The sequence below is a fragment of the Carettochelys insculpta genome, chromosome 2 (assembly GCF_033958435.1).
Source record: "Carettochelys insculpta isolate YL-2023 chromosome 2, ASM3395843v1, whole genome shotgun sequence".
NCBI lineage: Eukaryota > Metazoa > Chordata > Testudines > Carettochelyidae > Carettochelys > Carettochelys insculpta.
The window spans coordinates 53,129,213-53,156,030 of NC_134138.1; the positions used below are offsets into that span (position 1 = coordinate 53,129,213).

The 26,818-nt window shown below is 40.8% G+C and overlaps 1 protein-coding gene across 1 annotated transcript in view; it reads right to left on the reverse strand.

Annotated features, from left to right (window-relative positions):
* Nucleotides 1-712: 712 nt before the first annotated feature.
* The window catches only part of CNBD1 (cyclic nucleotide binding domain containing 1), a 350,612-nt gene continuing 324,506 nt past the window's right edge, over nucleotides 713-26,818 (reverse strand). The window contains exons 11-12 of the mRNA XM_074985440.1: nucleotides 3,186-3,245; nucleotides 713-859 (exon numbers count right to left, since the gene is read on the reverse strand). Coding sequence (XP_074841541.1) covers nucleotides 713-859; nucleotides 3,186-3,245 — 207 coding nt within the window. The remainder of the gene's footprint in view (nucleotides 860-3,185; nucleotides 3,246-26,818) is intronic.

Here is a 26,818-nt window from a genome sequence, read left to right on the forward strand (position 1 = left end):
CTACATCTGCTCCAGGTACCAGTACAAGTCTCTTCAAATGTCATATACTACTACACTGGGTTGCTCCTCATGGGATGTCAGTGTTCTGTCAAACACTGAAATGGCTTCACTAGGATCACAGGGAGAAAGGGAGGAATATGGAAATCTCAGGAGGACAGCTACATAGGAAGCAATTGGAAGAAGTGAAGTAAGACCTCAAACAAGCTGTGGGAAGTCAAATATACCTTAAAATGTCACACAACAGCCTGTGACACTCAGGCTTCAAAAGAGGGCTGCAAAATAGCATAATTCAGTATCTTTACAACTGTGTGCCAATGTTTTACAGGGAACCATACCCTTTTTCTTTACTATTGTTTTCAATAAGGAAATACTAGGCTAATTAAATGTCCCTTGCTAGGAATCTGGAATCCTCTTACTCCTGCAGTTTTTAATCATGTGTTAAAACTGTCTTGAGGGTAACTTAGTGTTAAGAAAAAGATGTACTTGCTTGTTTTTACTTTTTCCATCACAAAAAGATTAAATGGGCCATCGCGCAGGAAACAGGAGGGTAGGGAGAAGGAAAGGTTGCCAAGCTAAAATAATTAACAGCTGCTTGCTGGTCTACAGAAACAAACACAGTGGGCAAAGGATTTAATCTAGTAAAGCCCCTGGACGAGCTTACAGCGACAGGATCAATGAAATGATGTTGGGTTACATTGAACTCCCCAGCCTCTCATGCATTGGTATCACCCAGACAGCAACCCAGTGATGCTGCTGTCAATTTTTCCTGCTTCTTCATCAGATGCCTCCACTCATGTGTCCATTTCCCAAAGCCAGGGATTATTCCACTGTGAAACACTACATCTTGCACCACCTTGTTCTGACAAGACAAAAATAATGCATTAAGGAGATTGAAAAATATAATTGTAGAGTATACACAATCTTAAAAGTGGGAATACCATTTAATATGTAGCTTCAGCACCGAGCGAACTCTCAGCTACACTCAATTATCCAAATTAACATGAGTGTACATGAAGCCCAGTGGCCTGCTTCTTCTTTCACTCAGTCTTGTGTAAATTGGCAGCCACTCTACTGAAATGGATGGAAATACACAGGTACACGGCTAGTGGATGGGAGTGAATCCCCCAGACTTTTATCTGATTTCCCTGAGGCTGTATAGATGTTACTGTGAGAAGAATGTGTTCCAGAATCTACAGAGGTGACAGAGAGTACCTCTCCACAGCAATGAAATACCTGTGACTGGCACAGGTCATCTGATTCAGGCTAGCAGGGCTTGAGCTTCAAAGCTGTAAAACTGCTGTGTAGAGATCTGGGATCAGACTAGTGGCCAAGCTCTGAGACCCAGCTGTGAAGGTCAGATCCAAACCTGAATTCTCCCTGTAAGATTAGAGCCATCTTCTCAGTTTGTTTCAATTTACAAGGAATTAGAAAACAGATTGTTTCTATTTAATTCACAAAATCATTTCTAAAAGATTATTTCCAAGTGGTACAGAGACAGAAACATGAATATTCTGCTTAACATACTGAAGTTTGCTTGCCTTGTTGTATCTGTATTTAATCAGGAGATATTGCTAAAGTCACATGAATGTAAAAGCAAAGACATGTGAAGTGAAGTGTGTGTTAATTGCCTGCATCCAATTAAAGCACTGCCACATTTCAGTCAGAATACATGGGAAATTCTAGGTACACAAGTGCAATTAGTAAAACTATCACCCCAGGATACCATCTTGGTTATGACAACTTTGTGGCCATCTAAGATGAAAGAGGGCCACTCTGGAAGCCCACTCGCTAGCCTGGGATACACATTGCTGACCTAAATACTAAGTTATCTAAAATTTCCCCCTTTTATTGTTAAACTAATTAGATTTTATAATATGTTTGTGTTTGATCTTCACATGACACATGGGGAAAACTTTGTTACCAATCAACCTAGCTTGTTACAAGAAGTCAAAACACAGAGTTGAAAAAATAAAGCACTTTCAGTACCTCAAAAAGTCCTTACAACCCTAGCAGGATGTCTATTAAAATCTAGCAATGTCTTGATCATATAGGTTCATTTGACATGGAGGAGTGATAACACCCATTAACAGATTACACAGACTCTGTGGTGTTTTTTTTTTTTTCCAATTGCATGTTGTACTCTACTGAAATTTCATTTCTCTCCTCTCATTTAGCTGCAGCTTTTATCAAAAAACAAAAGCGGCTTAGGGACAGGATTGGAGGAAATCACCAACATTCTAGTGATACGAACAGTAATGAGATCTGAGGTTCATCTGCAAGTTGGAGAGGGCTGTAAGACAGCGTTGACTGTATTTTTGGCAATGAAAAACTATTGTAAAATAAGGATCTATGTAAAATTCACTGCATAAGGAGCTAATTGCAGCATAAACAAAACTGGAGAGTATATCTTATTTCCGTAGCTACCTAAACCACATCCATATTTCAGTGCATGGTTAGATGAACAATAATATTAAATTCGGCACTGTGTACCGTACTGATTTTTTGGATATTTGAATTACCATGATTATTTTTATTATTAACTGGCAATGAATTGATGCATTTTTATAGGAAGTTTGTTTGTTTTTAATCCCAAGTATATTTTAGCCTAATTATATTTGCTTATCATGAATGGCTCACATTTTCACCTAAACCAGGGTGAGCAAGATCTTTACATCAGGCCCCACTTTTCATCCCTACAATTAGCATGGACCTCCAACCTCTCTACTGTAATCCAAACCCATGGAAATGTTGGTTATGTTCATATGGAAAAAATCTCTTTTGTCACATCTTTGAAAACAAGTCTGTGGAATGTAAAAACTTTATTAATCTGTATATAAATATGAATACACACACATGAAAACAGCCACATATTTCAATATTTTTAATGAGCTGGATGATCCTGGTACCATACTGCGCCTCTCTCATGAAATTTCACGTCCCCCTGAGGATCCACTCCCCACTTTCTGCACTTCTGATCTAAGCAGGACAGCACCCTTTAATTCAACCACAACTTTAAAAAGATGAATCTAAAATTATTAGTTCTTAAGATTTCTATCAATATTTTAACCGTATTAAAAAGGAGTTTTAAAGGCTTCATAAAACTACTTATTATACAGGCCGTTTTGCATGCATGGCAAGATGCTAAGTAAGAACTCTCTAATATTACATTTTATATATTGTATTACCTTGACACACTGCCATTCTTTCTGTTTCTCTTTTTTTATATATTCAAAGTTGATCTCATCCTGCATGAAAACAGAACAATGCTGAATAGTTATGTCAATGATTTTTTTCCAATTGTTTCAAGTCTTTTGTGGCCCAATTTCAATAACTACCTAATTACATAATCCCTTCAAGACAGTGTGACTTAATTTATACACTCCTACACAGACTACATCACTGCAAAAGCCACAAAAATAAATATTCTTGGTTACAGAAACAGGAATATTGAATAACTGATTTCTAACAAGAATGTTCCTTTCAGAGGAGACACAAGTTGATTCAAGAACCCCAACTTATTTGACAATTGTCCCTCAACATTTTGTTAAAATGCTGGTAGCTATACACAGGACTTAACTGAAGCAGCTGGGACCCTCTTCTCTAACTGCAGAAATCTAGGGGGAAAGAGAACCTAAAAGTCACCGCAATGTAAACTACACTCAAAATAAGTCACTTAAATATGGGGCTAAGCCAAACTGTCCTCTTACTGCCTGGCCCCCAAAACTTTGTGTGTGATTATAAGATCATGGTAGATTTGTGGCACTTTTGTTTACTTGCTTATCTGCTGCATGCATGCCCACAATACGGTTCAGAGGTTGGTTCTACTCTGAGCCCTGAAAGAAATACTAAGTGACAAAACCTATTATCAGTTTGACTTTGATGAGCAGGAACTAACAAAGGAGCTCAACACTTGCAGTGATGTCTAGAATTTCAAGTCCAGATGACCTGATAGGAGTTCCCTGAGCAGCTTTATGGAGGAGATATGTGGGTAACATCACTGTAAAACAGACCTAGGATCAATCTCTGAAGTGCATATATCTCACAAACCCACTGTCAGGTTCACAAGCTCATCAGGCCAATGGCTCCTTCAGTTCACCACACCTGTGCTATTTACAAAAACCAGGGTCAAGGCTGTTCTTGGTAAGACTGTCAGGCCTTGAAAATGGGGCACATCCCTGGTAAACAAGATGACGTTTACTCTATTTATATTTAAAAAAAAACTTAGCTTGTGCTTCTCACATTAATGCAGGGTATGGTGGTGAGCATAGTGGGTAAGAAAATGTGAGCAAATGAGGGAATAAGAATCAGTGATGGCAGGGGAGGGATACGGTCCTCTGTCAGTGAAGGTGAAATGTTTTGCAATCCTGGAATATATTGGAGATTGGTCTGCCTAGCCCCTTAGATCCTAGATACTCTAGAAGTGAGACACAGCAACAGAGCTTGCAAAGGGAAAAGGAGCATGAAGTGTAGGATTAGAACACCAGAGTTCCTGGTTCCAGGCCTTATACAAGCTTTCTTTTATTCTAGAGTTAAGCTATTTTTAATAGGCAGTGAAGTGGGAATGTGTGGAATTAGGATTAGGGAATTGGAAGGGAGGGATAGCTCAGTGGTTTGAGCATTAGCCTGCTAAACCTGGGATTGTAAACTCAGTCCTTGAGGGGACTACTTAGGGATCTGAAGCAAATAACATTTAAAAAGAAAAAATCCATCAGGGATGGTGCTTGGTCCTTCAGTGAGGACAGAGGCATGGGCTTAATGACCTCTGAAGGTCCCTTCCAGTTCCAGAAGATACATATATGTCCATAGTATCAGAGAGGTAGCCGTGTTAGTCTGTATCTTCGAGAACAAGAAGAAGTCCTGTGGTACCTTACAGACTAACTGATAATTTGGAGTATAAGCTTTCATGGGCAAAGACCTGCTTCATCAGATGCATGAGTGGTGGAGGGGGTCTCCAGAGGGGTACCCCACTCTTTAAATACCCCTCTGAAACCCCCCACCACTCATTTATCTGATGAAGCAGGTCTTTGCCCACGAAAGCTTATGCTCCAAAATATCTGTTAGTCTATAAGGTGCCACAGGACTTCTTGTTGTTCTCGAATATATGTGCATCAGATTCACTGAAATTATTAAAATTAAGGGAAAAGGACAAACAGCATACGAAACACAATATAGCCTTGAGTCTGAGCTCAACAGACAGTTTGCTCTCTAATTCAAAAGTAGGGCTCTACTAAGTTCATGGTCATGAAGGTGTATTGTGGACTGTGAAATCTGGTCTTTCATTTGCTTTTAGCCTGCACTATATAGATTTTATGGGGGAAATCAGTACTTATTAAATTGGAGACCCTGGCATTGCAACTCCCTGGCGTTGCAGGGAGAATCACAAAGTTATTTTCGGGTACATCATGGTGCTGCCAAACTTAAAGCAGTGACTGAATGGCTGAGCACCAAGCTCTGAAGGCAGGGTTCTACCATCACCAGTCCAGAAATAAGGGTGGGAATATTATTCTGTGCTACCCTTCTGCTCTGTTTTCGTCAGAGCAGAGTGGCTGGAGAGTGCTGGCTGCTGACTGAAGGCGCAGCCCTTCAGGCAGCAGTGCTGAACTAAAGGCAGCAATACCACATCAACCTTATTTCTGAGCTGATTCTGGCACTGGCTCCACCTTCAGAGCTGGGCTCCTAACCAGCAGCTGTGCCTTTGCACTCTCCCTACAATAACCTTGCAACCCTCCTCCCCATCTCCGCCAAACATACAACTCCTTTTTGGGTCAGCACCCTACAATTACAACACTGAGAGATTGCAGATTAAATAGCTGAAATCATGAAATTCACTAGTTTAAAAATTCTATGACCATGAAATTGACCAAAATGGGCTCTCAATTTGGTAGGTCCCTATTCATGAAGGGCCAGATTGAGAACCCACTGACACTAATGAAAAGACTCACATTATCCTCAGTAGACTCAGGCTCTGTTTTAAAGACCATTCAGGACCTGGTTCTAACCTTTACAAGAACAGGGCTTCTGAACTTGGGCTGATAGCAATACAACCTGTGGTCTTGTGCATAAAATTACCACTCTCAGTTTCTCTACATTACAAGATACATGAGGCAGAATACTCCTGAGCTTGCATTTCAGAAGATATAGAATGGCAGATCTGACTATGGATGAGATTCTATTTCCACTTATGTTGCTACCTGAACTACAATTGTCCAAGATTAATCAGCACTACTTTTCCTGTGGCATTAATAAAAAAAATGATGAGTGGGGCATATATGGAGGACATAAATATTAAATTTCTACTAAAGCACTGTTAAGAGAAAAATGGAAGTTATTAGCTCAATTAAATATCTTCAGTATTAATCACCAACATTCCTGAGGGAACTATGAGGGAAAACAGAAATGCCACTAGCAGTCATTTCTTAACATTAAGAAAAAGAGGGGCGGCACCAGCAGACAGGAAGAATGCAAGTATTTTGCAGTTAATAAGGGTAAAAAGGTTGGACGGGGTAATTCTAAAGCATTTAGACTATACAGAGTAAAACAATGGTTGAAATGAAGATATTAACATGTACTCATTAAGAAAAGAACTAAACTTCAGACAAATTTGTAAAAGTACTGGAGGTACTGTCTCAAAAGATGTCAACCCATTTTGAAGAACAGCTGCAGTAAATCACTATTATTTAAAAAAAATGTTCAAAAGCATGCTAAAATCCTCACAGACACATTTTCGCTTTCTCCACAAGGTTACATCAAATGTATGCTGGTGTAACAGCACTGATTTATATGCTCTATGACTATATCTAGATTACAGGGCTTTGTTGACAGAAGTTTTTGTCGGAAGATATCTTCTGACAAAACCTCTGTCGGCAGATCGCAGCCAAACTGACATGCAGAATACAAGAGGGATCTGCTCTGTCAACAGAGAGCGTCCTGACTGCCCGGTGGCTCTATCTGCAAAACAGCCAATCAGAAGCATTGCAGACAGGGCTGCTTGGTGTCCCAGTAGCCCTGTCTGTTGACAGAGGGCCTCCTGGAATGAAGAATTATTCCTCACGGGGCGCACGGTACAGCTGTTGACAAAAGTGCTGTGTTCTGTCTACTTACTGTCAACAGAACACCCTGGGAATCCAGATGCTGACAAAACCCTCTAGTAATCCTCTTGCAATCAAAGGCCTTTACCTTTCACACAGCTCTGCAAATAGGGACCCTTATATCTATACTGAACCCCTTTGCCTTCAGTGGGCCTCTACCTGGGTGTACAAGTGTCATCAGCACATTTGTTTGCAGGACTGAGAACAGACAGACCTGGAAAAGGGGGAAGGAAGCCCCACAACATTGTTGATATTACTTTTTTCATTATCACATATTCCTTTCTCCAATCCAAAACACACAACCTGATTATTTTCCTTTGGCTTATTTAGCCTGTTTTACCTCATCTACCCTACCATATTGTGCGATTTTTTTTCCATTAACAATTTTTTAAACCCAACTTCATTCTATCCTATGTTTCATACACTTTCCTCCTTCTCTTTTAATTAGTTGCTTTAACCCTTTCCTATGTGCAATCCCTGTGTGGCATAGTTTCCCCATTTTCCTTGACCTGTGCCATAATATAGCTTACATCCACCCTAATACTTTCCACTCAACATTCAAAGCCCCTTCCCCCCAAGGTTGGTGTTATTGGTGCAAGAGGGAACTCAAGGGAACTTATTAAGAAACCACTGCTGCCTTGTCCCATACCCTGGGAGCAGTGTTGATTTAGGATATTATGATTCTGGTGCAACTCCAGCCTAATGTGCTTAAGTTCAATGAGGGAGGTTGATGTGACCCATTTAAACCCATTGCTCAAGGAGGCCCGTCTGTTTCACCCTCTCCAAAGATGACATCTGGGCATATTACTGATGCTTATAAAGGGACCAGAATTACTCAGAGACTTAGAGTTGTCAACCACAGAGGAATGGGTTAGAATTTTAAAAAGGTAAATTTAGATTGGACATCAGGGAAAAGGTTTCAACAGTGAGGACAACTAGAAGATGGAATAAATTACTGATGAAAGTGCCCCAGGCTCCTTCATGAGCAGTGTTGCAGAATAAACGAGATTAAACACACTTGAGAGTATAGGGCACAAGAAAACCCTGCTGTGGAGGAGGAGGAGGACTGGATAAAAGAAACAGATTCTTTTCAGCCCAAAGGTAATATTCTATGGTTCACAGCTGCTCCTGCTGAAGTCATTGAGAGTTTTGCCAATGATGTGAATAGAAACAGGACTGGGCCCTTAATTTCACCTTTTTTATTCTTCCACTGTGCCTCTAAATAGCCTTGAATTTCAGATGAGGTTTCCTGATTTTTTTAATCTCCCTATACTAGTACAATTTAGACCATCTTCTGGTAGTTTTACGCTCTGACACCTGCTGCAAAGTGCCCTTTACATCTGCAATCCCACTAAATCATAAAGGATTCTTGTGCAGATCAAGCTATCCATAATTAGTAAGCTGACTGATTTCAGGTGAGGCAATATCCTCCCACTTCATAATTGTCAATTAGAAAATATGTTTACTGTTACTTGGCCAGTACAAAGTGCTGGCAAATATTCCCTTATTTGCACTGCATTTTAAAATAAATGAGACCCTTGTTAATTTTACCCTAGTCCCCCCCGCACCTCCCTTTCCTCCTCTTATTACTATTGGATTGGAAGATCTTTGAGTCAAGGAGTACGTCTTGTTACATGTTTACATGGCACATAGCAGAAGAGGGTCTCAGTTCCAATTAGGGCCTTGAAGCTACTGCAATACCAATAATAACAGTAACAGAATGAAATTCAAAAGGTTTAGTAAATACACAATTCTGCTGTTCGACTGACTTCATTGGGGAGTTGAAATGGAATTTCTCAGGTCACAATGAGACAGCTGATTGTTTTTCAAATACAGGTTGAAACCCCGAAATTTGGCACTCTCTCATCTGGCAAAACCCATTGATCTTCCAGGACCATGGATCTTCCAGGACCAGAAAGTCCTGGGGCTGGGAGGAGGAGGGACCAGCTAGACCAGCAGCAGGACCCCAGGGCAGGGCAGAGCAGGGCAGGGCAGCCACAGCTGGTCTGGTGGCAAGAGGGGGCAGCAGCCAGGGTGCCCGGGCAGGTAATATGGCAGCCCAGGCTCATGGTGGCTCATCCCCAGGGCCAGGTCGGAAGCCACGGCCCTGGAAAGCCATGGACAGGGCTGTGTGCAAAGCCCCTGGCCGGGGAACATTGGCTCACAGCAACTCATCCCTGGGGCTGAGCAGGAAGCTGCTGCTGGGACTGAGCGCAAGGCTGTGGCCAAGGGATGCCCTGGCTGGGGCCAGGCAGGAAGCTGCAGCCCAGGGAAGCCACAGCTGGACAGGGGTGTCTGGGAGTGGGGGCTGGCAGTTGGGGAGCTTGCGGGGAAGCAGGAGAGTCAAGAAGCCACAGGCAACAGTGGGGAGCGGAGCCCAGAATCTGGGGCTGAGTCCAGTAGTAGTGGAGGGACAAAATTGACCACCCCAGGTCCAGCAAAATCCTTGGACCAGGACAGCTCAGGTCCCAAGGGTGCTGTACCAGGGAGGTTGAACCTGTACAGTCAACTATATGGTTCATTTCACTGACACTTCCCTAGAAAAATCTTTTGACCCAACATCTCTCTCCAGGAACTCTAATATTTTGGAAAACTTGTTATTAATATTTCCTTAACATAACTGTGTCCATTTGGAATGCAAAAATGACATAACCCAGTTATGAATGAATTCACGAGATTCACTTATACCACATCTTGATAATCAATTTCCCCTTTCTTGGACTGAAGATATTGTGACTTTCCTTGCACAAATCCCTAGCCAGAGTGATTCCTACTGGCTACACATCTGAACAGGCTCAAACATGTACACTACTTCTTCCAGTGTCATTGGGAGCTTTGGAACAGAGCATGACAAATGCGGAGGTTTGGAACAGAGGACAAGAACCAACTGATGTTCAAATCAAGAGGAAAAAGTGGGTCTGGTGAGGCTACACTTTCAGAAAACCATTATGCAGCATAGTCTGTCAAGATCTCACATGAAATCCTCAAGGAAAATGCAAAAGAGGAAGACCTTGAACAACATGCAGAAGATCTATTAACACTGAAGGACAACAACTGGGCTACTCCTTGAGTCAGCTAGAAGTTTTGTCTTGAGACAGAGTGAAGTGGAGGAGATTTATAGATGACCTATGCTCTGCTCAGAGTACAGGGTTTTAAGTCTAAGAACTGGATCCTCTAAGGAGCGAGGCATACAAAGAATTCAGAGTTTTGCTACATCAGCCCACCTCTGTAAGGTGGTTCAGAATCATGACCCCAGAAGACAGCAAGATGAGAAAATCCATCTGTTTTAGGGGCTGGCACAATTATGGAAGATTAACGTATGTGAGACGGCTCCTGCAAGCCAATAAATCACTTTACACAAAATCTGGAAATATGCAATGTGGATCTGAGCACAATTTAGTCCTATAAATGTTAAGAAATTATATTTTACTGCTCCCTTTAGCTGTGTCTACACATGCACGCTACTTCGAAGTAGCGGCACTAACTTCGAAATAGCGCCCGTCGTGGCTACACGCGTCGGGCGCTATTTCGAAGTTAACTTTGATGTTAGGCGGCGAGACGTGGAAGTCGCTAACCTCATGAGGGGATCGGAATAGCGCCCTACTTTGACGTTCAACGTCGAAGTAGGGACCGTGTAGACGATCCGCGTCCCGCAACGTCGAAATTGCCGGGTCCTCCATGGCGGCCATCAGCTGGGGGGTTCAGAGATGCTCTCTCTCCAGCCCCTGCGGGGCTCTATGGTCACCGTGGGCAGCAGCCCTTAGCCCAGGGCTTCTGGCTGCTGCTGCGGCAGCTGGGGATCCATGCTGCACGCACAGGGTCTGCAACTAGTTGTCGGCTCTGTGGATCTTGTGTTGTTTAGTGCAACTGTGTCTGGGAGGGGCCCTTTAAGGGAGCGGCTTGCTGTTGAGTCCGCCCTGTGACCCTGTCTGCAGCTGTGCCTGGCACCCTTATTTCGATGTGTGCTACTTTGGCGTGTAGACGTACCCTCGTAGTGCCTATTTCGATGTGGTGCCGCGCAACGTCGAAGTTGAACATTGACGTTGCCAGCCCTGGAGGACGTGTAGACGTTATTCATCGAAATAGCCTATTTCGATGTTGCTACATCGAAATAGGCTATTTCGATGTTGGCTTCACGTGTAGACGTAGCCTTTATGTGACACTGAGAATTTCTAATTTCAGTAGTGTAGACAAAAATATTACCCCCAAGAAATACAAGAAGTAAATAATCGCTAGCTGTTAAATCTGATACTCCTGTGTTGTAATGTATGCACTGTGGAGAAAAGGAAGCTAAAAAATTATTATAATTTTCCCTCATCCATCATTCCATACTGTACCAATAAAAAGAATGTTTTCTGATGTGATTATGAGAGATCTATACCACCCTCCAGCTAATACTATCCTTGTTCAAAGAAATTCTAACCACCGGCATGGGATATACTCCAGTCACTTTAATACAATATATGGTAATAAATACAGTGCTTAAGTGTGCTTTAGCTCATTCTAATTAACTCCCAATATAATTAACACCTTCACATACAATATTCTGCACTCTGAAATGCGCACAATATTTTTGTTAAAAGAAAATCTGGAAAGCCATTACACAGTTCGCAAGTGCTGAAGTCGGTAGCTTGGTTGCACATTAGTCAAGAAAGCAGTGTCTTAAATTTAGTCATCACACTATTACAAAACATGAATGCAATAAAGCCTTTACAAAGTCCACATGCCTTGAGTCTCTTGTTACATAAAAGAACCTTTGGTCCACACAAACACCCTTCATGTCTACAACAAGTTGGCACTCCTTAATTTGCTTGGGAATTCCTTAAGGTGGTAAACAAACCTGAGTTGAATCTGTCTATCAAGAGATTCAGAAACATGGATTTCCTTTTCCCAGTGTGAGTGAGGAATAGCAGTCAGTGTTTTTCCAAATGATTAATTATACGTGCAAGGGCATTTCTAGTTCACGCTCTTAAATAGAACAGTGAGAATGGGAGGAGGGTTCCGTTTTATAAACTTATTTCATTCAGTGGAAGCTGATTAGAAGTCTGGGTATTATCCTTACAGAATGTAGCTGTATACAATTTTTATGGTTCTAGCATCTAACTGTATCTTGTGCACTACATTTACCTTTTTGTTAGACTTCAAATTTATCATACAAAAGGCTTACCCTGGTCTGCAAATTCTGCCTGTGTTTTGCAGAACAGAAGTGGGCTGTTGCACAGTGCCTTGCTTAGTAGTTCTGTAAGAAACTTTATAACCAGGGCTTTTCTTCTAGGTCAGCAGTTTGCAAATAGGCCTTCAAATTCAATTAAAATGTTTTATTTCCCACTGGCCTGAGGATAATAAATGGAATAACAGCTGTACTTAATATTTCTCTTTTATAGAAATGCTTCATCTTACCAGCAAGCAAACTGAGGTCTGTTGTCAGTGACCAGTTATTTCAGATCTCATTAAGACTGAATGTTGTTAATAGGAACTTGGTTACTGTTACTGAAATCAACCAAATATGTTAGGGCTAATTCTGCAGAAATCAGCATAGCAGGTTTGGGGTTTTTTTCTGCTGTTGTTTCAAAATGCCCAACTGTATCAATAGAATCTTTTGTCATTAAGGATCAAGTGAGGGAACCGGCTGTGACAGCATTGTGTGTGTTAGATCCATTTTAATATACATACAGTGGCTAACTTGAAGCATGTTGAAGTCAGTGGAAAACTCCAATGACTTTCAATGGCCATTACATCAGGCTCCTGGGAAGTAACATGATTTTAGACCACTCAGTTTGTGAGTCCACTTTTGGCCACCAGCAGAGACCTGAAAGCTTTGTTTTGATTCGGATAAATCTGTGATGAGCTTCTTGAACAAGCTCAGCAACCCTGAGTTGGAGTTTAAAGAAGCAATCATGGAATTGGCCTAATTCTGACCTCATTTAGATAAAATTCACATTGATGTAACTTTATTGACTTCAGTCAAGTTGTTTTTGATTTATACCAGTGAGATTACAGGCCCAGTTCATTCCCTCAGTGGAATAACTTGGAAGATGTGAGCTAAAAATCTAACAATTCTCTTCTGGAAATTCTTCCATGTAATCCCACCAGGCACCTCTCATAGCTAATTTTGTCTGCTCCCACTGGCCATCAACCTACCACGGGACATGCTTAGAGTGAAAAAATACCACATAAAATCTGTAGGAGATCCACAACAGTAGCCTATATTGTAATATTTTGGTGCATCCCTCAGAAGAAAAAAAAATCTTCTAGAGATTGCTCGAAAGTGGTCTAAATCAGGGTTTTATGCTTCTTTCTGAGATCAGATGATCAGAAAAGAAAAAAAAAGTCTCTAACTAATACAGCATGTGCAAAGGGTTAATTTCAAACTGCATTTTACTTAATATCCAAACAAAGCTCTGAATTTTTTCCATTCTATGACAGTGTCCTTCGGGAAACTACAGTACAAATTCAAAGTGGCCTTGCAAACAACTCAGTGACATCACCTTCTAAAAAAGCATTCTTTAATGATACAACTCTATAAGACATACATAAAAAATCAAAGAGATTCCTATGGGTTTGCACCTTGAAACATCATGGTTATTTCAGAATTATATTAAGACTCTGATTTTGGCATGTGTGCTTTAATTAAGTGTCATGAACAGGATGCAGGCAATGAAAATAAATCATGGATGTATTGAGAAGTCTGAGATGCACCATTTGGGGCTGAATTACTGAGATTTTCAAGAAGTCACGGATGTCTCATAAAATCACAGAATCCATGACTTCTGTAACAGATTTGCAGCTCTAATTTTATAACTGATGATGTGTGCCCTGCAAATCAAAGGCAGCAAACAGCTTATTGCCTCATTGCTCCAGGTACACTTCCTCAGCATGTGCTCCTGTTGATCCACAGACATACAAAAACTACTCCTTTTCTCTTTGTAACATCAACTGAAGGCATCCCTTCAGAAGGGTCACGCCCTTCTTTTCACGCTGCTGCTATAAACTCTGTTTTACAGTTCCTTGGATGCTGTTACCTCACAGACAAAAGCAAATGTCTGAGCGTCTGTTTTATGAGGCAACATCTCTTCTCACTTTTACTTTGCATGCAAATACAGCTGCACTGTTCAGTGTATCACTCCATGTAGTCTGTCACCATGGCGACAGAAGCTTAACATGCAGGGTCATTCTGTGAAAGTGTGGGAAAAAAAATGCATCCATTTACACATTGTTACATTTAAAGTAGTAAAAGGTCTATTCCAAGAACCAGGCTGACATTTTACAATACAGAACTCCACAATTATATTACCAATCTTATGTGTCATCAGTGCATTAAGGCAATCAAGCACACGGCTTTGTTTCCTCAAGTAAATTACCAGACTTGGTTAGGATCTATATGCCAAGCACTGAAAACACTGGAGGCCTGTAGATTCAGTCAGAACTGATGCAGTTGAATATTACTTCTGTTCACTGGAGTGTAACTTTCCTTTATGGGTGGAAATAGCCATATGACAAAGAGATTTATATGAACAAGTTTAGCTGAACTGCAATTACCTACATTTATGATAGTAACTTAAATTTCTATTTTACAGAAGAATTGTGGAATATTTTAACTACGGTGACCTACCTCTTCTAAATGCTCACATTGTGTATCCTAAACCAGACACCATACAATTGAAATTCAACAGCACAACTACCACACAAGTCAATGAGGCAAAATTGGACCCTTTGTACAGGGTAGGCTATGTAGTTGGCTGCATACAGCCAAAGTTCCAGAATGACATACAGTTCCTAAAAACACCCTCCTGGGCCACCGTGGATGTAGAGGTCCTTTACACCAATATCCCACATGAAGATGGACTTCAAGATGGTAGGAGCAGTATCCCTGATGATGCCAAGGCACAACTGGTGGCGGAGCTTTGTCACTTTGTCCTCATCTACAACTATTTCAGATGTGAGAACAATTTATATCTTCAAATCGGTGACATTGCTATGGGCACCTGCATGGCCTCACAGTATGCCAACATTTTTATGGTTGACCTGGCACAACGCTTCCTCAGCTCTTGTCCCCTAATTCCCCTCTTCTATTTGAACTGCATTGACGATATCTTCATCATCTGGACCCACAGAAAGGAGGCTCTTGAAGAGGTCCACTGTGATTTCAACAGTTTCCACCCCACCATCAACCTCAGCCTGGACCAGTCCACACAAGAGATCCACTTCCTGGACATTGCAGTGCAAATAAGTGATGGTCACAAAAATATCACCCTAGGTCCATGCCACCCTATGCTTACCTACATGACTTCTGCTTCCATCCACGGCACACCACATGATCCATTGTCTATAGCCAAGCATTAAGGTACAACCACATTTACTCCAATCCTTCATACAAACACCTACAAGACCTTTAACAAGCTTTCCTGAAACTACAAAACCCATCTGAGGAAGTGAAGAAACAGACTGACAGAGCCAGACATGTACCCAGAAGCCACCTGCTACAAGACAGGGCTGAGAAGGAAGACAAGAAAACACCCCTGGTCATCCCATACAGCCCCCAGCTAAAGCCTCTCCAGAGCACCATCAGTGACCTACAACCCCTCCTGGACAATGCTCCTTCATTCTCACAGACCTTGGGAGGCAGGCCCATCCTTGCTTACAGACAGCCTGTCAACCTGAAACAAATTCTTACCAGCAACTATAGACCACACCACCATAACTCTAACTCTGGAACCAGTCCCTGCAACAAATCTTGGTACCAACTCTGCCCATATATCTACACCAGCAACACCCTCACACAGCCAAGCCACAACAACCACATTATCAGCGGCTCATTCACCTGCACATCTATTAATGTAACATATGCCATCATGTGCCAGCAATGCCCCTCTGCCATACACATTGCCCAAACTGGACAGTCTCTATGTAAAAGAATATACAAATCACATATCAGGAACAGTAACATACAAAAACCTGTAGGAGAACACTTCAATCTCCCTGGACACTCAGTAGCAGATTTAAAAGTAAACATCCTGCAACAAAAAATCCTTCAAAAACAGACTCAAAAGAGAAATTGCAGAGCTACAATTCATTTCCATATTTGACCTCATCAATCAAGGATTGAACAAAGACTGGGAATGGCTGGCCAACTACAAAAGTAGTTTCTCCTCTCTTGGTATTCATACCTGCACATCAGCTGCTGGAAGTGAGCCACATCCTCCCTGACTAAATTGACCTCAACAACTCTGGCCTTCCTCTTGATTGGGCCTCCCTTCTTTTCATGAGCCTGTATATTTAGACCTGCCTTTGGGATCTTTACCACATGCATCTGACGAAGTGGGTCTTTGTCCACGAAAGCTTATGTGCCAAAATTCTATTAGTCTACAAGGTGCCACAGGACTTCTCATTGTTTTTGCAGATTCAGCTTAACATGGCTACCTCTCTGATAGAATGAAAAAATTACTTTTTCCATAAAAAAGCAGTCATGTAGCACTTTGAAGACTAACAAAATAATTTATTAGGTGATGAGCTTTCATGGGACAGACCCACTTCTTTGGATCTGAAGAAGTGGCTCTGTCCCACGAAAGCTCATCACCTGATAAATTATTTTGTTAGTCTTTAAAGTGCTATACAATGGCTTTTTTGTTTTGATAGGATACAGACTAACACAGCTATCTCTCTGTCGCTATGACTTTCTCATGTAAGGGACAATACTGAGATGCATGGATCTTACTAGATGCAGGGAGGACTATTTTCCATTTACCATTGTCTTGTCTCACATGCTTGTCTAATGGTTGCACAACTAATTATTTAACTGTTTGAACATGTTTTGTGGTCCCTAGAGCAATTATTTTAGCCTCTGCCATAAACAGTATCCTTTTGATCAACAACAAGCTCAGCTTTCTGTAAAGTTAGTTCTAATGGCAGAAGAAATAATTTATATATGTATGATATGCCCGTTTCCTTTACCCTCTGAAGGTGCATCACATCAGTGTACATGACACTTTACATATAAGCTTCCACAAACATATTAGCAGATATCTAAATAAACTGGTGAAATGAAGATCGACCTACAGCTACTTATACTTTCAGCATAGGTTGTTTAAAATAGAAACCACAACTGCAAACCTAGCTTTTAAGAAGGAAAAATGCATAAAAATACATATGCTGACCTTAATATTTATATAGTATTAGCATAAAGCAGTATTAGCATAAAGAAGACTTCCTTCACATGCCTATTACTATAAAGAGTATAGACTTTAAGCATATCTAACTAGTGTTCAAAGGTAGAACAGATTCAATAGCCTAAGGAAGAAATGAAGAATGTATAAGAGATATAAGATGAAATGTTTAAAAGTGCCTCAATAACTTAGGCTTTTAAGTCTCTTTGACTTTTAATGGACATTAGCTTTCTAAAGATCAGATCTGAAAGATATTCAGGTAAATATCTGAATATTTAGGTGCCTAAATACCTTTGAAAATCTGTCTCTAAGGACCTTGCTACCATCAATATCACATCCCTATATTACAATCAACCTGTACAGTAACAGCATTTGTGTTTGCCTCAAACATCTAAAATACAGTGGACAATACAAAGATATCCATCCCAAACATTGCCATACTTATCCATTTCCTCCTCACCTATAACAATTTCACATTCAATAGCAAATACTTTGTCAAAACCTTTTAGGAAGAATTTCTGGACAAATGTACTACAAAACCAATGAAATGTTTGAGATACAGCTTTGATATTTTCATCTGCTAGACAGAGGAGCTAAACTTGTCCACAGATTTTCACCACTATAAACGTTACCCATTTATCAAACTTTCTCTAGAATGCTTCCACAACAGCATCAACTTTATGAACATCATGATCAGCTTCAACAGTTGACCCCGATGACAACCACAGACAAGTACTCCATGGATTACCACACATTTTTACATCACAAACAAACCAAGGAATCTGATATCTCAAGCTAGGCCCTCATATACTTCATGCTCTTCAAGGACAAAGTCCAGAATGCACATCTCAACATCCTTAAAACCACCTTCTCTGAGCAAGGACTCTCCACCAGTGAGTCCAACTTGCAAATGGAACCATCAATCAAGGATTTAACAAAAACTGGGAATGACTGGTCAACTACAAAAGCAGTTGCTCCTCTCTTGGTGTTCACACCTGCACATCAGCTGCTGGAAGTGGGCCACATCCTCCCTGACTGAATTGAGCTTGACAACTCTGGCCTTCCTCTTGATTGGTACTCCCTTCTTTTCTTGAGCCTGTATATTTAGACCTGCCTCTGGAATCTTTAACATGTGCATCTGACGAAGTGGGTCTTTGCCCACGAAAGCTTATGCGCCAAAATTCTATTAACTTATTGCCACAGGACTTCTCACTTGTTCATTCACCTGAGTCATTCTCAAGTTGCAGGAGTTCCAAGTGATGCTTTAAATGTGCACAACGGTGAATGGTGAATACAAAAAGTTACCAGGAATGGTTATTATTGTCATACTTATTTATCTAGGCTGTAGATTTTACCTAGTTTTTACACAGCATTTCAGACAAAATAAAAAATGTTGTAAACACCTGCAAAAACCCTATGGAAAAATATTTAGAAGTCAATCCTGGCTTTAAGTTTTTGATTCCCAAATTGGCAATTATTCACAATTTGTTCCCACAACGATCTTCAACTTACAAGTAAGGCCATTTTTGGCAGATCAATGACCATTTACATTTGGAAAACAGTAGTCTCCATCAAAACAGGCCAGGTTTGTGGGAAAGTAATTATTCTTAATGTGGAAAGGAAAAATAAATGAAATCACTGAGACAAAGAAACATTAATGAGTCAATTTTCTACTGCTTCACAGATGAAGGGAAAATATAACTTGGCTCAGTGGAACATCATCATACTAGCTGTGGCGTGGGAGAGATATGAACTTATTCTTCAAACTTAAACCTATGACAAGTGTTGTCATTCTAACAGATACAAAGTGTTCAGACCCCTAAACTACAGTATTTGGTACCACTGGTGTCTCTAGAGATTGGAAAGATTTGTTTTGAATCATTGTCAAATGTAACAGTAAATGTTTACTGCAGTTACAGTACAATATTTTACTTGACATTTATTCCAAGTTTTTTCCCTAGTTCTCACAAAATGCTGAATTCAAGAAACACTAATGTTCTTTTTAACCTTTGTTAAAGATTTTTCCAAGTAATATTAGAAGACAGAAAAATATTGATTCCATGCTTGTTAAAGTTACTAGAACTATATGTAACACGAACAAAGTTTACTTTTATGAATGTACACAGCTATTTGGGAAAATATTAACAATTCCATATAACACAGTGCACTGTTCTATGTTCACAATACTATATTTCATTGAAAAATCAAAAGAATCAAAGGTTTGTATCAAGGATATAGCATTTAATAACTTCAGACTAGTCTCGCCGCAATGAAATGTGCATTTTTGGGCCCTGTAATGTGGCATGACTTAACACTGTGGCGCTTCATGTTGGTCACTTGGGAATTAGCTCTTCCAGCCTCTGCAGTGCCCTCTTCTGGCCAGTGTCTTACCCACTGTTACCTGCTTATCTGTTCTCCACCCACTTATGTCAGCACCCATGTCCTTCCAAGACCAAGGTACCCACCCTCAGGTTACTGCCATGGAGCAGTGCCCCACTTTCTGGGATCCTCCCATCTCAGGGAACTTCAAGCTGATACCCACTTTTCCTCACTGGCCCACTGCCAGTCATCATCTATGCCCCCTGAGATAAAGGGCAAATTGCAATCTGAAATGGCCACTCATTATTGGCAAAGGGTTTGTGGACCTGCTTGTTGCCTTCTCCTACCCTGGCTGCCTCCATGCAGCCATAGTACCCTCAGGATCTGTCTCAGACTCTGCGGCGTGGGAGCTTGCCTGTTCAGAGCTCCCCTAGCTCTGCCCTTCCCTTAGTCCTGCCCTGTGTTAGGAAGCCTGTAGCTTCCCTGACAGCTAAGGGTCTCCTGCTCCACAGATGGAGTAAGAGTCTCCTCTCCTCCTCTCAAGAAACCCTATATTTACACAGCCTGGGCGGGACCCTAATTAGCTGCAACTCTAACTGGCAGCTAATTGTCCTCACAACTGGCTCTTTCAGTCTCAGCCCTCTCCCAGGGCTGAGTTTAACCCTTTCTCCTCCTAGAGCAGGCTGGTTACCCTGCTACAGGCCCTGATACTTCAGAGGGATCTAGAAGTGTAGACTTTCACAAACACATGGAGTCCAACTGACTTTAATTAGACACTGTGTATAGGTAAACTCTGCCCACAACTCTCTCTTGACAGAGCTGGGATATTGGAAGGGAAACTTGATTTCATTGGACAGCATCATGCAAAGCTGATCAAAGATGCTTACAGCAGTTTTTCTATTGCCTTTTCCTAGACAGAAAGGAAAGAAGGCTGAAATCCAAGATGGAAAATACAGTCTCTGCATTGTTTTCTTTCTGCCTACCTCTTTGAAGAGATTTTACAGAACTGTCAGCAGACAGTAAATAGAAAAACCTGATATCTTCCAGAAAAACACTAGGATGTATGTATGACAGGAAGCATGGGCTGAGTCAATTAAATTACACACTCAGAATGTCCAAAATACATGTTAGAAATGAAAGATCAAATTGAAAAATCTAGATAAATATAATAAAAATATTAAGTTTGGAAAGAGAATGAATTAAGCTTATTATGGCAGCTTGTTCTTTTAGTTTAAAAAACTGTTTGTGATTTGCTATGTAAAAGTCCCAAAGAAGCAACAATTACCAGAAATAAGTTTCTAATTACATAGTGGTGTATGGAAAACCTTTTACCATTGATTTTCAAAGCGTTTCAAGGCCAGATTTCAAAACAGCAGTCTTATGATGACCCCCTCCACCACTCAGCACAATTCTAAACCATGTGATATAAAATTCTGTTTATACAAGCTAGTAAAATTATTACCACTCACCACCATTGTAATGTGTGGGGAATGGGAACAGCTGAACCCTCAAGTCTTCAAATCTTTTTTATAATGAAATAATTATCATCTGGAGTTTTCAATTGATAATGGAACTGGTTACCCCTCAAAAAGTGTTTTTTCCTATCATTAGCCCCCGTGAGGAAACCCTTGGGACTTTTCTGTAGATAGGGTGCATGATAGCGGGTTGAGTAACAGTACTACAGCTATGGTCTGTAGCTCCTGGCATTGTGTCACAATGCCCTGAAGACATTTGAAAAATTGCCTAACTAAGTCAACTGGAGTACATAAAACTTCTAATCAAGATTCTTATACAGGAAACATGCGGTTTTTAAAACATCCGGGGTCAAAGGACAAGTAGAGTTCTCAGCCATCTACACAGGACAAAATGCTTTCCTTTTTAAATACAGAAAGTGCCCGTATAAACAGAAGTTTCTATAGCTGGGATGCAGTACAACTTTTTTAAACTGTATCTTACATTCAAACACAGCTATTAACTGTTTAAAGAGTACCCTGTCTTATGGACTGATCTACACACAGGAACTGTAGTGATTTGACTGAGCTGGTGTGAAAACTGATATATTTCAAGCAGTACTTGCACTTCTATAGACACTCTTACAACAGTTAAGAGTGACTAAAATCAATTTGATGTATCATCTGAAAATAAATCTATTTAAAGCTGCAGTTGTTTTAACTATGAGGGACAGTTGGAACAACTTACCAATGGATGTGGTAGTTCTTCCATCATTAAATCAAAACTGTTTTTCTAAAAGAGACGCTCTAATTCGAACAAGAGTTAATTCAGGGAACTCCTATGGCCTTTGCTATGCTGGAGGACATGATCACTAGGCCCCTTCTGGCCTTGTAGTCTATGAATCCAGTCAATTCACTGCCCCAATTCAAATTGCACCCACTTCTTCCATGGTTCTACAAGCCATTATGCCAGCCGAGAATATGGCCTGTGGTGTGCTCCAACCACATCCTGTTCTGCCTCAGCCATATCCAACACAACTATTGTGCTGAAAGCAGAAGGTAAACTGACATAGAACCATCACACCCAGTCTATATTAATTATAGAATCATATCACAGAATCCTAGAATTCTGGGGCTGGAAGGGACCTCAGGAAGTCATCTAGTCCAGCCCCCTGCCTAAAGCAGAATCAACCCCAACTAAATCATCCGAGCCAGAACTGTGTCAAGCTGGGACTTAAAAATCTCTAGGGATGGAGATTCCACCACTTCTCAGTAACTCATTCCAGTGCTTCACCACCCTCTTGGTGAAGCAGTTTTTCCTAATATCTAACCTACACCTCTCCCTCTAACTTCAGACCATTGCTCCTTATTCTGTCACGTGTCACCATTGAGAACAGTCACTTTCCATCCTCTTTAGAGCCCCCTTTCAGGAAACTGAAGGCTGCTATTAAATCACTCCTCAGTCTTCTCCTCTGCAAATTAAACAAGCCCAGGTCTCTCAGCCTCTCCTCACAGGTCATGTACTTCAGCCCCTCAATATTTTTGCTGCCCACTGCTGAACCTTTCCAATGTGTCCACATCCTGTCTATACTGGGGAGGCCCAGATCTGGGCACAATACTCCAGATGTGGCCTCGCCAGTACCAAGCAGAGGGGAATAATAACTTCTCTAGATCTGCTGGAAATGCTTCTTCTAATGCACCCCAATATTCAGTTAGTCTTCCTGGCTACAAGGACACAGTGGTGACTCATATCCAGACTCTCATCCACCATAATCCCCAGGTCTTTTTCTGCTGCACTTCATCCAATTGCCTCATTACAGAGGTATTCCAAGGGGATAATTTAAATCTCCAGAGTAGTGAAACAGCTGGAACTGAGTCTGTGTGTGTGTGTGTATGTGTGTACATGTATACAAAAAGTGGTTTTGTTTTGATAGTTACACGTTACTACACTTTTTTACACTCTCTCACAAGTAGAGCACAAAGCGACTAATGTTTCAGTGAGCTCATCCAGCTCTAGTCTTCTGTCTCTAGAGCAATCAATCTTTCATGGCCGCTAAATTTACACAAAACCAAACTTAACCCCCTTTCATTCACCCCCTCCCTCATTTTCTGACAAGAAGAAGCCAGTGTCAACAATCCTTTAGTACATGACTAGAGCTCTGAGTAGTTTTCCTATCTGCTCTTAGAACTATAAGCTGTACCAAAACCTTCCATTAATGTCTATTCATCCTCAAAATATATTATTGCTATTGGATTTCAGTAATTAATGCTACTAACTTGTAGTACTGGAATCTTTTTTGTATGGCTAATTACAGATATAATACAAATCTTTTTTTATTTTATCATCTTTCACAGAATTGGCATTTTAAAGAACAAATGTTCATTATAGAAGAGTCAGGAAAAAATAGCTCTGAATTCTCTTATCTTAATGTTGACCTAGTTTATTCTAAGAACTGTAATGGTTTACCATTTGGTACTCGAATCTGCATAGGCACTGGCATATGCCATAAGACCAATACTGTTTTTGAGCACCATGGTTAGATTATACCATTATTTTTGCCTGAGATGGCAGCAATATACAAATATTTTTAAACAATAGAATCTTAACTGAGGCATAATTTGATGCATGTTCTGGATTAAGCAGCCAACCCAGTTAAAACAGTTTGTTTTTAAAATCCAAAGGTTAATTGAAATTTTCTCACAGCTGCTATTTACACTGTGGAAGAGTTTGGACACAGAAGAGAAAATTCATGCAGAGAAAAGGCAGGAATTAAAAGGAAAATGGAAGCAAAATAAGGAAGGAGTAAGCTCAGATGTAAGGTCTATCACAGTTAAAGTCCTCATAAAGGATCTTCTTGGATCATTTATCTCCATCATCAGGCAGCTTCTATAATGATCCCTTTATTGAGAGTAAGAAAAATGTAGGGGCCATCTATGTCTGGAAGTTGAAATCACCTGACAGGATTTTGTTTTGCACAGTTGAAATCCTGTGATTCATCCAGAATCAGGTATCGGAGGGGTAGCCATGTTAGTCTGGATCTGTAACAGGAACGAAGGGTCCTGTGGCACCTTATAGATTAACAGAACTTTTCTCAAAACTTTCTGTTAGTCTATAAGGTGCACAGGACCCTTCGGTGCTGATCCAGAATCAGGTATCACTTATATGGCAGGAGCCTGGCAATGTTACTCCTGTTCAGTAACATTTTTTCATTTATTATGGCCTAGAGTCCATTACACCTACTCATGCTGAATTTCTCTCTGAGTAGCCATGTTGAAACCATGGGGACTACTAATGTAGGTTTCAAAGTGGCTACTCACAGAGCAATGCATATTCACCAGAGAAGGTGTGATGAATATAAGCCATAATAAATTAGCACCACTTTTGTGGTCAAAAGAATTCACAAGAAGCAGAATTACTATCTCAGTTAAGCATCATTCATCCCTGGGAAACATCACAATTAAGAAGATATCCAAATTAGTAATTCTCAGTTAAGTGAGCTGCACTGTATTTCAGTATTTAATTGACAGGAAAGTGGAAATATTAGTCCCATTGTATTGATGCAAATGTGGCAACAATTATCATTTACCTTCATTAGTCAAAGTATCATTAAGTATGGGTGTGTTTACAGCAGGAGGAAAACTGAAAAACAGAATTGTCACCTTTTCCACAGGACGTTTTTTTCTCTGGCCCACCAAACCATGCACAACATTCTATGCTATGCCTTCTCATTACGCTCAGAGAAATATTCATCCTACCTTCTAAAACAGATCATTCTCTTAACTAAAAAGAGAATAATATAGATTTGGAAAAATTAATATGAACAAATATGGCTAACTTTGGATGTGGTACAACCTCGTCGATTTCAGAGAAAATCGTGGCATAAGCTCCTGTTTTACCATTTGTGATTGTAAGATTTTGTAGCTGTTCCAAATCATTGTACCTGTGGAGACAGTATTGTTGATATTCTGTTACATGGTCATGGTGCAAAGGGGCAAAATATGATTGATTTATGTCTTTTAAGCTATGTCTACAGGTGAAGCCTACATCGAAGTAGCTTATTTTGATGTAGCGACATCGAAATAGGCTATTTCGATGAATAACGTCTACACATCCTCCAGGGCTGGCAATGTCGACGTTCAACATCGATATTGCGCAGCACCACATCGAAATAGGCACTGCGAGGGAACGTCTACATGCCAAAGTAGCACACATCGAAATAAGGGTGCCAGGCACAGCTGCAGACAGGGTCACAGGGAGGACTCAACAGCAAGCCGCTCCCCTAAAGGGCCCCTCCCAGACACAGTTGCACTAAATAACACAAGATCCACAGAGCCGACAACTGGTTGCAGACCCTTTGCATGCAGCATGGATCCCCAGCTGCCGCAGCAGCAGCCAGAAGCCCTGGGCTAAGGGCTGCTGCACACGGTGACCATAGAGCCCCGCAGGGGCTGGAGAGAGCGTCTCTCAACCCCTCAGCTGATGGCCACCGTGGCAGACCCTGCTATTTCGATGTTGCGGGACGCGGATCGTCTACACGTGCCCTACTTCGACGTTCAACTTCGAAGTAGGGCGCTATTCCCATCCCCTCATGGGGTTAGCGGCTTCAATGTCTCGCCGCCTAACGTCGATGTTAACATCGAAATAGCACCCAACATGTGTAGCCGTGACGGGCGCTATTTCGAAGTTAGTGCCGCTACTTCGAAGTAGCGCGCATGTGTAGACACGGCTTTAGAGCCTCATGAACAGCTTTCATTTGTGCAAAGACAGAAGTGGGCCTGGAAAAACTTCTGAAACATGAAAAGGAGTACCTGAATTATGTATTACGTATCATTTGCTCTGTTTCATTTCACCATCCAGAAAATCTCAGGCTGATTGGCAGCGAAGCTGTGCGCATTTGCAAATGCAGAGCACAAGTGCACCCTCTTGCCTAGCTTATCTCACTGGAAATTTTCACACATCACATTACCCACCAGCAATCCTCCAATTTCTTTCACACCGAAACAGAATACTACCATTAGTCCTCCCCAAACATAAATAAAAAGTTCCTCCTCAAAGCACGCTGCAAACATTAAATAACTAAACCTACCAGTGTCGTAGTGATGACAAGGAGGTAAGTATTGTTATTCTTACTTTACACATAGGGAAACTGAGGCAGAGGTGAAGTGATGCTCAAGGCCATACAATCTGCGCTAAGACATAGATCTCTCCACTCCCAATAGCTCAAACCACTAGACAACCCTACCTCTCAAAGGGACATTTTTTCTTTTTATTCTCCTTCAATTCTGCTAAATTCCTTCCCGCTACAAAATTTGTTACTTGAAAAATAACACTTCAAGTTTTAGACCAAGGAAGAAGTAAAGTTTATGAGTTAGCAACAATCATTTTTTCAATGTTGGTATTGTTATAGTCAAAATAATAAATCAGGTTGCTGTAGTATTTCCAAGGTTTCAAATGGAAAACAAAGATGTGATATTCTTTTCCCACAGAATGTTTACATCAACAACAGTAATATGAAACACCAAGAAAAATGAAAGCCAAATGGCAACATGACAGTCCAAGTTCAGAGAGTTTTAATATTTTTAAACAAATGCTCTAATACTAGATATGGAAGTTCTAGTTTTTAGTAGGAAAGTAAATTATATTTTAAAAGAAAATATTTGTGGGGAATTGCTACAGTAAGAAGGACATCCACTCTAGCACCTGTATTTAGCCAGGAAGTTCTTGATATAGGTCCCTGTCAGCATTTCAGTGTGCTATCTGGGAGGGTGAGTTAGCTGAGTGACATGTCTTTCTCCC